The sequence below is a fragment of the Conger conger genome, chromosome 5 (assembly GCF_963514075.1).
Source record: "Conger conger chromosome 5, fConCon1.1, whole genome shotgun sequence".
NCBI classification, from domain to species: Eukaryota; Metazoa; Chordata; class Actinopteri; order Anguilliformes; family Congridae; genus Conger; species Conger conger.
The window spans coordinates 65,450,770-65,462,790 of NC_083764.1; the positions used below are offsets into that span (position 1 = coordinate 65,450,770).

The 12,021-nt window shown below is 47.4% G+C and overlaps 1 protein-coding gene across 1 annotated transcript; it reads right to left on the minus strand.

The window, feature by feature from the left end:
• Window positions 1–2,187: 2,187 nt before the first annotated feature.
• Window positions 2,188–5,543, minus strand: LOC133128387 (E3 ubiquitin-protein ligase TRIM35-like). The gene is made up of 5 exons (XM_061241840.1): window positions 5,440–5,543; window positions 5,129–5,359; window positions 4,560–4,582; window positions 3,587–3,705; window positions 2,188–3,218 (listed from the first exon to the last, which is right to left on the minus strand). The coding sequence occupies exons 2-5, from the start codon at window positions 5,324–5,326 to the stop codon at window positions 2,695–2,697; spliced, it is 864 nt and encodes a 287-aa protein (XP_061097824.1). The 5' UTR covers window positions 5,327–5,359; window positions 5,440–5,543; the 3' UTR covers window positions 2,188–2,694.
• Window positions 5,544–12,021: the final 6,478 nt, after the last annotated feature.

Sequence of the window (12,021 nt, forward strand, 5' to 3'; positions counted from 1 at the left end):
CAGGAGGAACTGGTCCCGGAGAATGGCATCATCCGGCCCCTCCTCACCCGGTTCCCGGGCCCTCCACCTCATGTGAATCTCCCGCAGCCGCAGGGGATACACATCCAGCCGCAGGGGATACACATCCAGCCGCAGGGGATACACATCCAGCCGCAGGAGATACACATCCAGGGACTCCTCCGAGCCCTGGTGGCACTGGAAAAAATGGGCGCGGGCCACGGCCAGGGGGACAGGACGACCGAAGACCTCCTCCAACAGGGCCCACACCAGGGCCGCCGTGTTCCGCCGCCCAGCCGGCACCAGCAGCACCTCCCGCCGGGCACGCCCATCCAGAGCCCCCACAATGAAGCCAGCCTGTTGGACTTCTGTGAGACCCTGCACCCGGAGCATCGCCTGTACCTGAGCCCGCCACTCCCCATACTTAGCTGTGCCTTCATCACCAGAGAACTTGGGGACCCCCGGGGGACACATAAACCAAGGCATGGCGACCCCACCGTCACCGCCCGGCGGGGGCACAGCCACAGCTGCCTCCTGTTCGTCCCTGTGGTATAACTGTGGGGGCGACATGGCTCAGGCAGTAAGAGCAGTCGTCTCATTGGCTCAGGCAGTAAGAGCAGTCGTCTCATTGGCTCAGGCCATACGAGCAGTCGTCTCATTGGCTCAGGCAATAAGAGCAGTTGTCTCATTGGCTCAGGCAATAAGAGCAGTCGTCTCATTGGCTCAGGCAATAAGAGCAGTTGTCTCATTGGCTCAGGCGATAAGAGCAGTCGTCTCATTGGCTCAAGCAATAAGAGCAGTCGTCTGGCAGTCTGGAGGGTTGCCGGTTCGATCCCCCGCCCGGGCGGTGTCGAAGTGTCCCTGAGCAAGACACCTAACCCCCAAATGCTCCTGACGAGCTGGTCAGGGCCTTGCATGGCAGCCAATCGCCGTCGGTGTGTGAGTGTGTGTATGAATGGGTGAATGGAGAAGCATCAATTGTACAGCGCTTTGGATAAAGGCGCTATATAAATGCCTGCCATTTACCATTTACCATATAACTGGGTGGATCCTGCCGATTATGCCAAATTTGTCGGGAGCGGTAAAAGCACCAGCTGACTCCAGCCCGCTCCACAGGTTCCTATTGTTCTTATGCAGAACCCACCCACCACAAGGAGCTCAGGACGAAGCAGGTAAAGGGCAAAAAGCTTTATTTTCATTATTCAAAAAACACAGAGCACGCCACAACTGGCACCAACCCCACCCCCCTTCGACTTCCCCACTACTCCTTCACCAACCCTTCCCCCCCCTCCCATACCCAGAGCCCAGCACAGGTAGAGCGTAAACCCGTCACACAACACACAAAGGCAATCACAGCTAAACTCACCAGTGACCAAACAGCACTCCAGTGTCCCCCACCCAGGGCCCCCCTGCCACCCAGCCCACACCCAGGAGGGGGGGGGGAAGAAACCCCACTCAAAGGGGAAGTCAACCAACACGGGCGGGGTCTCACACATGTACTCACACCTTTCACTTCCACACACACCAACAACACAACAAATAATCTTTAAAGAAGGGATGTAGTTGGCCCCCACCGCTGTGCTGGGCCGCTACATCCCAAAACAAAGAAACACAAAAAAAAGAAAACCCAACCCCTAACCAATCGGCTGTCTCCCGCTGCGCATTAAAGTCTCTGGGCCGCTGGACTGGACTGCGCCCCAAACCACTCTGCTGTCCACTGCACGCTGGAACTGCCGCACTGTCTGCCCTCAGCGTGCTCGCTGTTCCTCCAGCTGTTCGCCCAGCGCTGGTCCCACTTAAGAGCAGTATTATCGCCCAGCGCTGGTCCCACTTAAGAGCAGTATCGCCCAGCGCTGGTCCCACTTAAGAGCAGTATCGCCCAGCGCTGGTCCCACTTAAGAGCAGTATCGCCCAGCGCTGGTCCCACTTAAGAGCAGTATCGCCCAGCGCTGGTCCCACTTAAGAGCAGTATCGCCCAGCGCTGGTCCCACTTAAGAGCAGTATCGCCCAGCGCTGGTCCCACTTAAGAGCAGTATCGCCCAGCGCTGGTCCCACTTAAGAGCAGTATCGCCCAGCGCTGGTCCCATTTTGTCCCTTCTCCAAAAGAGAAACCAAAACAGGAAAAGGAAAAGAAAAAGAAAAAGAAACCCAAACCCAAACCCAAACCCAACAAACTGAAATATACCCGACCAGTTTAAAATTCCGTTCGCGGAACCCAACATTCAACCCCGGCTTCTCTCTCGCGTCTGCCCCTTACCTGCTTCTTTTAAACCTGACTCCTGACTCCATTAGTCAAACAGGAAACAGCTGCGTCACGCCCCCAAACCCGACAGCCGGCAGCTGGCACATTCCAGTCTCACGGCAAGGTCAACAAGGGGTATTCAGAAGACAAAATACTGATAAATGTTCGTGGCCAGCTTCATGTCTTTTTGTTTTGGTAAAGCCCCCCCTTCAGGAAAAGTGTGTATAAGAGTCTTACTGTGTCTGATGCAAATCAGAAAGCCGGTAAGCTTTCTCACTTTCTCTCATTTCTTTGCAAATAAATACGAAAGATAAACTCAAGTATAGCTATCGTTGTTTTTACTGGGATCTGTTTCATCAAACAATGCTCACCTGTGAAATGTTAAAAAGGGCATTTTTCCCTAGCACCTGCTTGGAGTTTTACTTCAACTGATGTTTACCCACAATCCCACATTGCTATTTAACACTTACAAACACCTCCAGTGGACAGATCCGCACAGTCTCCAGAGTACCAAAGAATGGAAACAGTCTCTCAGTGAAGGTGTGTTTAAACGTGTAGAGAGGAGTGTTGTCACTGGGGTCAGAGAATGACACCTTCCCCCTGTCCCAGTCCAGCTGCACTCTGACCCTCTGGAGTTTCCTCTGCACAGTGAGGCGTGTAGGTGGGGAGGTCATGGCTCTGTATCCCGGACTGGTCAGCCCTATACACCACACTCCTTCTGCTGGGTTCAGATCCACATGCCCTTTTCTGCTGATGGACTCTTTAGCCACACCCGCCCGCCAGCCCCCACCCCCCACTTCTACATCCCAGCAGTGTCTCCCTGAGCTAAATCCCTCAGAGCCCAACACACACAACCACCCATCACATCTCTCTGGATTATCAGGAACCTGCTGTCTCTCATCTCTGTTTCTCACACCGGTCAGATCCTCAGACAGTGAGAGGTAGGAATTTGCTGTGTTTGGATCCAGAGTCACAGGAGCTGAAGGGACAGAGAATGAGACGTCAGCACTGAACTGCACAAAGGGAAACCGTCAGACACAATGGGCTCCTAATGATATAAACTGGTTTTCACAAGCACAACATTATAGCCTCAGATACAAGTGTAAGAGAAGCACCAGAACTAAAAGATAATAATATTTCATAAGTCACAATACAGTATCACTCTTAAAGCAGCATTTTATTATGAGCATCAGTGAGATTAAGGACTGGTGCTTAGTCTCTTCACTCCAGGGCTCTTACACAGACAGGACCAATATGACTCTGACTGGCTTCATCAGCTTGTGGAAAGGATGCAGAAGATTCCCCCTGTACAGTGACAATGTGGAGCTCCCTGCCCCCAGTACTCACTGTATTGAACAGTCCCCAGCATCTTCTTCCACACTCTGTATGTCAGATTTCCCAGGTGCTTGGCCACATCAATCAACGCTCCTGAGACCGTCTCTGGATCCTCCAGTGTGCACTGGGCTCTGCAATAATATTCAGGAGTCACTTGTGCTGTGGGCGGGGCTTCATTACCATAGAAGATTATCAGCAGCAACATCAGACCTTCATTCTGTAAGAAAATGGCTCCATCCCTCTCAGCGTTCTGCCAGATAGCCCCACTGAGAGACACATACTCACAGCCCCACTGAGAGACACACACTCACAGCCCCACTGAGAGACACACACTCACAGCCCCACTGAGAGAGACACACTCACAGCCCCACTGAGAGACACACACTCACAGCCCCACTGAGAGACACACACTCACAGCCCCACTGAGAGACACACACTCACAGCCCCACTGAGAGACACACACTCACAGCCCCACTGAGAGACACACACTCACAGCCCCACTGAGAGACACACACTCACAGCCTGATTCCACTGAGAGACACACACTCACAGCCCCACTGAGACACACACACTCACAGCCCCACTGAGAAACATACACTCACAGCCCCACTGAGAGACACACACTCACAACCCCACTGAGAGACACACACTCACAGCCCCACTGAGAAACACACACTCACAGCCCCACTGAGAGACACACACTCACAGCCCCACTGAGAGACACACACTCATAGCCCCACTGAGAAACACACACTCACAGCCCCACTGAGAGACACACACTCACAGCCCCACTGAGAGACACACACTCACAGCCCCACCCCACTGGTATTTATATTAGAGAGATATTAATTTAATTAAAGCTGCAGTAATTATTAAAGAGACAGGCATTTTAAACACATTCCACAGTACCTCACTGATAGAGCACTGCAGGCAAATAAACTGCTTTTGATATTTAACCTGAGGAGAGAGGATGGAGTTTGTTTACCTGTCTTGTGTGTCCTTGTAGCTCTGAAATAAAGAGAGTGAATTATTACCAGTGTAGCCAATACTCAGTCCATTAACACAGTGTTAGAAACCACAATAATATCTTTAAATAGCTTTAGATATGACATGACATAGAAAAATGAATGTGCTGCTTTAACACTTTAATACGGGGCGGCCTGTAGTGTAGTGGTTAAGGTAAATGACTGGGACACCGGTGGTTCTAATCCCGGGGTAGCCACGATAAGATCCGCACAGCCATTGGGCCCTTGAGCAAGGCCCTTAACCCTGCATCGCTCCAGGGGAGGATTGTCTCCTGCTTAGTCTAATCAACTGTACATTGCTCTGGATAAGAGCGTCTGCCAAATGCCATTAATGTAATGTAATGTATTACCTGAGATATTGCACGATAAACTGGTTTTAAAACCCTTTCCCTGCGAGACAATTATTCTGCTTGATTAAGTTTTGAGGAGATTTAATGATTTTTGAATACTATATTGGATAAATGAATGTATGCAAGCATTAACAGCAGTGTGTATAGAGTCCTACAGACACAGAGTGAACAGGTCTTACCTGCAGGAATGAGACGTCTTCAGCTCCCAGCTCCTGTTCTAAGGCTCTGATCTGTTCTGAAAGGGATGATATCTCTTCTGTCATCTTCTCAATCTTCTCCTTCATCATCTGACTCTTCTGCTCCTCTTCCTCCCTCAGTGCAGTGATCCCGGCTGCCTCTTCATCTTTTAGGAACTGCTGAAGTTTCTCAAACTCCATCTTTATCTGTCTCTCTGTGTGCTGGGCCTGGCTCTGGAATAAACATTATTCACCATCATTTCAGCACAATCCAGTGCTGCATTTTCAACACTGTGATTCAAAGGCCTCAGTACCTTGATGTGCTCTGCTGTTTGATCACAGATTAGCTTCACTGAATTAAAGGCTTCTAGCTTCTCCTGCAGTGGAGCCAGTGCAGTCCTGAGTTTCTCCTGGAAAGAAATGAGTCCACACTTTACTTTACCCATGCTGAGCACTGCTCCCTAACACAGCTCTGAGAATGTCTCCACACTCCTGCCCCTCCCTCCTGTCTCTCTGTCAGTCATTTGACATGTAATAAAGATATTAAACCATAATCCTAGACCAAAGGTCACCTTATTCATTTCTGTCCATTAAATATTAAGTGTTGACTTCCTGCTGTCAGCAAATATAAGCAGTATTTCACAATTTCTTTTCTTTTTTTTCTTTACAAAGACAAATAATGATTTGCTAACACACCTGAAATCCATTTTTAATCCAATGAATTTACAGGGAAATGTGAATTATTTCCACTGAGAATTACCTTGAACTCTTTTGCAGCTTCCTGAACTGGTTGCAGTTTGTGGTTTTCATGTTTTTTTGAAGTTTGACAGACAAAGCAGACGGGTATTTCATCATCCAAACAGAAGAGTTTGAGTTTCTCACTGTGCAGACTGCAGAGCACTTCAGATCCTGCTTCAGCTCTCTGACTTCTCTCCTTTAAGAACGACTCACAGGCATTCTTCAGAGACAGGTTAGGGACAAGTAGATCCATAGAAGATCTTCTCTTGCAAACTGGGCACTCCTGAGATCCCTTCTCTCTCCACCAATGCTGCAGACAGGCCTTACAGAAGCTGTGACTGCATCTCAGGACAACAGGATCCCTGAAGATTTCAGAGCACACAGGACAGGAGAGGTCCTCTTCTAAGAGAGAAGATCCAGATGCCATTCTGGAAAATCTGCTAAATCGGTCGTAGTTTCACTTTTCACTTTTGGTGTTACACAAACTGCAGGTAAAAACAATAAATCTGAAGGATATGCAGTGAAATCATATCATAAGTTCCCCAGTGTAGCTACAGCATCTGTCTGTGAGAAAGTGGTACACTGTAAAAGTCTGTCTTCACTTTTACACCAGCCCCACTCTCCAGATTCTGCCAGTTCTCATGTGTTAATGGAAATGGAATCTCATTACCCAGATAAACTCAAGCACAAACATGTATATATATGTACATGTATAAACATGAATAGCTCATCTACAGCACTGATGAAGCTAATGGAGAGAGCTGTGCTTTAGAATAGCTCATCTACAGCACTGATGAAGCTAATGGAGAGAGCTGCGCTTTAGAACAGCTCATCTACAGCACTGATGAAGCTAATGGAGAGAGCTGTGCTTTAGAATAGCTCATCTACAGCGCTGATGAAGCTAATGGAGAGAGCTGTGCTTTAGAATAGCTCATCTACAGCACTGATGAAGCTAATGGAGAGAGCTGTGCTTTAGAATAGCTCATCTACAGCACTGATGAAGCTAATGGAGAGAGCTGTGCTTTAGAATAGCTCATCTACAGCACTGATGAAGCTAATGGAGAGAGCTGTGCTTTAGAATAGCTCATCTACAGCACTGATGAAGCTAATGGAGAGAGCTGTGCTTTAGAATAGCTCATCTACAGCGCTGATGAAGCTAATGGAGAGAGCTGTGCTTTAGAATAGTTGAATTTCACAAATACTCATGACATGATTGGCTCTCAATTCAGTTCTGCCCAGAGGCTCCTGTTTCTTCCTCATTTAAATTCTGTGACAGGTGTGCGCGCTGCAGAGTAAACCAAAACCATGGGACGCAGTTAACTGAAGCAAAGCCAAATCCGTATGAAACACATTCAATTAAAGACTTTAAAAACTCTTTAATAAGCGAAACACCTTTTCAACACGGATGACAGTACATACATACGTGTGTTTTTAACCGTTGTGTCATGAAATCTTCCCAGTGGATAAACCAAGGGAACTCTGGAGAGTCGTAATTGTGCACAGGCCTGGTAAAATAAGGACTAGATTTTTTTCATATTAATAGATACAGTGTGTGTGTGTGTGTGTGTGTGTGTGTTGTGTGTGAGAGAGAGAGAGTTTTTCAGACATGAGTTTTTCATCCTCATTGACTCAAAATGGATGGGTGTGTACCCAGTCAGTTCAGCTCTATCGCCAGCGGGAATGTTGCTCTCCGCTGCACCCTGGACTCCATACACCCCCACCTGAAATGGAGGCGTGTCATCGGTGATCCTGTACACACAAGGAACTTCAGTCACGGACCAAAAGGGATTCCTGGATACGCAGAGACGGTGACTGGACCGGTATCCTACAGAGAGAGGCTGGAGGATGGAGGAGCGGTCCAAAGACACCAGGACCCAATCCATTCAGAACCTGAGTCACCTGAGGAGATCTCTGCTGGAGAGCTGAAGGACTGTACTGTCACTGCTCCTCATATCACTGCTCCTCATATCACTGCTCCTCATATCACTGCTCCTCATGTCACTGCTCCTCATAACACTGCTCCTCATAACACTGCTCCTCATATCACTGCTCCTCATATCACTGCTCCTCATGTCACTGCTCCTCATAACACTGCTCCTCATGTCACTGCTCCTCATAACACTGCTCCTGTTACAGACTGAACCTCAATCCACAACATAAACAAGACGCCAACGAGAAGAGGGCTTGAGTCTAGGGTTTTCAATTACAAAAATAGGGATTTACAACAAGTAAGAATGAATAAGTATTTAAATTAAGAGTCCAAAATTAAGTTAAGCGTCAAAATAGCGAATGGCGTCCAAGAGAGCGGGGACCAGCAGCTCAGACAGCGGGAGCAGGAACAAAAGGCGTGGGATGGACCGTCTTTCACAAGCATGCGTCGCATGCATCGCTCCATCTTCACCTGCGCACAGGTATATTATATAGGCCCCGCCTGCCAGATCTCAGGGCACGGATTGGCACAGAGATAATTGGCAGGGGCACGCACTGTCCTATGTTTGTGGCCATGGCTACCAGCAGAGGGAGCCAAGCCAACCTTACTGTATTAGGTGACCACCAAGTACAGGGGATGATTAACAGCTCCTCATAACACTGTTCTCTGTGAAATCATATCATAAGTTCCCCAGTGTAGCTACAGTGTCTGTCTGTGAGAAAGTGCACCTCTGTCTTCACTTTTACACCAGCCCTGTTCTTCAGGTTCTGTCAGTTGCCAGATAAACTCAAGTACAAACATGATTCACACACAGATGCAGAGCTGGAGTCCACAATCTATTCCTCTTGATAATAGCCTCACAGATTGTAGGGAAAAATTCACAGAACGAAAGATCTCCCTCCTAAAAGCATGATAACCAATCACAAGTCAAAATCAGACTCCACCTTAGTGAGCAGGCTGGTTCCTCCAAAACTCTCGACGATGTGTGCTAAAAGTTTATCAATATATCTGTATTAAAGTATGATATGTACCCTGTATAGTTTCAAACTGAATAACTGCTAAATTGTGCTAGGATTACACAGTGAGCCCAGCCAGCTGGCAGGGGGGGGGGCCCGTCTTGAACTGTGTAGACCAAACTGTCAAGGACACGGGCAGAGCAAGATATGACTGTACAGCTGATTTCTCCGGGACTCTCAATGTTTTATGCCAGAAGTGTATCTATTTGACCTTGAACATTAATTATAGCTGAGCTTATGAAAACGCAAGAAACCACAGTGAAAACTGTTGAAATGAGAGCAAAGAATGCTACGTACATTTATTCCCTTAGAAGAGAATAATTAATCAAATGTTTAGTATGTCTGTATATTAGAAAAGTATATTAGAAGTGAATATTAATGAAATGTTTAGTTTGTCTGTATATTTTCAATGATTACTGCTGCTTAGTTTGTCTTATAAAAGCGAAAGATACAGAGTGACGTGTATGGATGACGTGTTAGAGGGAGGGCATCCAGAACTTTATGAGGTCTGGTAGTTTGCCAAGAGCAGGTGCGGGGTGAAGTGAGGACACGTAGTTGGCAGACACGACACGATGTTTCCTAGACACGACAAGATGAAGCTAATGGAGAGAGCTGTGCTTTAGAATAGCTCATCTACAGCACTGATGAAGCTAATGGAGAGAGCTGTGCTTTAGAATAGCTCATCTACAGCACTAATGAAGCTAATGGAGAGAGCTGTGCTTTAGAATAGCTCATCTACAGCGCTGATGAAGCTAATGGAGAGAGCTGTGCTTTAGAATAGCTCATCTACAGCGCTGATGAAGCTAATGGAGAGAGCTGTGCTTTAGAATAGCTCATCTACAGCACTGATGAAGCTAATGGAGAGAGCTGTGCTTTAGAATAGCTCATCTACAGCGCTGATGAAGCTAATGGAGAGAGCTGTGCTTTAGAATAGCTCATCTACAGCACTGATGAAGCTAATGGAGAGAGCTGTGCTTTAGAATAGCTCATCTACAGCGCTGATGAAGCTAATGGAGAGAGCCGTGCTTTACAATAGTTGAATTTCACAAATACTCATGACATGATTGCCTCTCAATTCAATTCTGGCATGAGGCTCCTGTTTCTTCCTCATTTCAATTCTGTGACAGGTGTACCACCCTGGTTTGTCCACAAGAGTGCGCTGCAGAGTAAACCAAAGCCATGGGATGCAGTTAATTTACGGAAAGCTAAATCCGTATGAAACACATTCATTTAAAGACTTTAAAAATGCTTTAAAAAGCTAAACACCTTTTGACACGTGTGTTGTGTCAAACAGCCAACAGCCCAGACGCACACAAGATGGCCGCCGCTCAACCAGAGTGGAGAGGGGAACAGCCCAGATGTACACAAGATGGCCACCACACAACCAGAGAGGAGAGGGGAACAGCCCAGATGTACACAAGATGGCTGAAGTACATATAAGGAGTGGGAGGTGGAGACACAGGTGGAACGAATGAATAAGAGCGAATGAACTGACAGACTGACTACGGTGAGCACAGAGGGTCACAAGGAACGAAAACGTAAAGGACAGATATAGAAAAACACAGAACCTGACAGACATGAGTTTTTCATCCTGATTGACTCAAAATGGATGGATGTGTACCCAGTCAGTTCAGCCACTGCAGCCTGAACAGCTGAGCGCCTGCACATTAGTTTCAGTCGCCATGGCAGCCAGAACTCTTGGTCTCTGATAATGGCAGCTGCTCTGTGAGTGCAGAGTTTACAGGGTTCATGAGGAAGAAACGGGCTTGCAGAGCGGCCAGTCCACACCTTTAAGGAGATTATGTCTGGAGGGAACACTGGACACCAAAGGGGCAAGAGTCTGGTTCAGCTGCAGAGCAACTCTCCAGACCAGGACAGCTCTATCACCAGCGGGAATGTTGCTCTCCACTGCACCCTGGACTCCATACACCCCCACCTGAAATGGAGAGTTCAAAAGAAGCAAAGAAAACTGAGAACCATGACAGGCAGGTTTGTCATCGGTGATCCTGTACATACAAGGAACTTCAGTCACAGACCAAAATGGATTCCTGGATACGCAGAGACGGTGACTGGACCGGTATCCTACAGAGAGAGGCTGGAGGATGGAGGAGCGGTCCAAAGACACCAGGACCCAATCCATTCAGAACCTGAGTCACCTGAGGAGATCTCTGCTGGAGAGCTGAAGGACTGTACTGTCCCTAGTCATAACACTGCACATGTCACTGCTCCTCATAACACTGCTCCTCATATCACTGCTCCTCATAACACTGCTCATGATAACACATAACACTGCTCCTCATAACACTGCTCATCATAACACTGCTCCTCATAACACTGCTCATGTCACTGCTCCTCATAACACTGCTCATGTCACTGCTCCTCATAACACTGCTCATCATGTCACTGCTCCTCATAACACTGCTCATGTCACTGCTCCTCATATCACTGCTCCTCATATCACTGCTCCTCATAACACTGCTCCTCATATCACTGCTCCTCATAACACTGCTCCTCATATAACTGCTCCTCATAACACTGCTCATAACACTGCTCATGTCACTGCTCCTCATAACACTGCTCGGACAGCGCCTCCCACAGGGGCTGGTTACCCAGCAACCAATGTGCACTGGGGCCAAGATCCACAAAGACAGAGAGAGTTACCTCATCATCTGAAAGACTTTCATTGAGTATATTTTTTTTTTTCTGATTATGAACTTATAAACTTATTTTTTCAGATTATGAAAATAATTGCTGAGAAGTAAAAATTAACTTTGCAGTGGTTATTGTAGAACGATTAGGCTGGTAAGTAGAGTTATAGTATGTTAAAATGTTTGGTGGCAGGAGATGGAGTGGAGTGGCGTGAGACTGCCAGTTCTGATTCCACTAGAGGGCGGTAGAGTCACTGTTACGCAGCAGCGTCGGGGTGAAGAACGAGTGAAGAAGTCAGGCTGTTAGAAGAGGTGTGTGAGTCACACTCGTTTCTCTGGTCCTGTTCAACTTCCAATGAAAGTAACGATACAGATATCTCCTGTGTTTACGTTACTGCACACACAATCCCAGCGCTCCATTACAACTGCTATGAGCACTATTTTATTTGTGTGTTTTAAACAATGAAATGTATTCTGAGATGTGTATAGTAGCCTAAGGTGGAAGCTTGATTTTTGGTTCTTAAGGGCATCTCTGGAGGTTAGACTCAATAAAGTAGGATCCTT

Excerpts from the sequence above, each read along its gene's own strand:
- LOC133128387 (XM_061241840.1), bottom strand. The coding sequence starts at position 5,326 with ATGGAGTTTGAGAAACTTCAGCAGTTCCTAAAAGATGAAGAGGCAGCC. Across the intron at positions 4,583-5,128 it reads AAGACGTCTCATTCCTGCAG|AGCTACAAGGACACACAAGA; the intron begins GTAAGACCTGTT and ends TCTTTATTTCAG. Across the intron at positions 3,706-4,559 it reads TACAAGGACACACAAGACAG|AGCCCAGTGCACACTGGAGG; the intron begins GTAAACAAACTC and ends ATATTATTGCAG.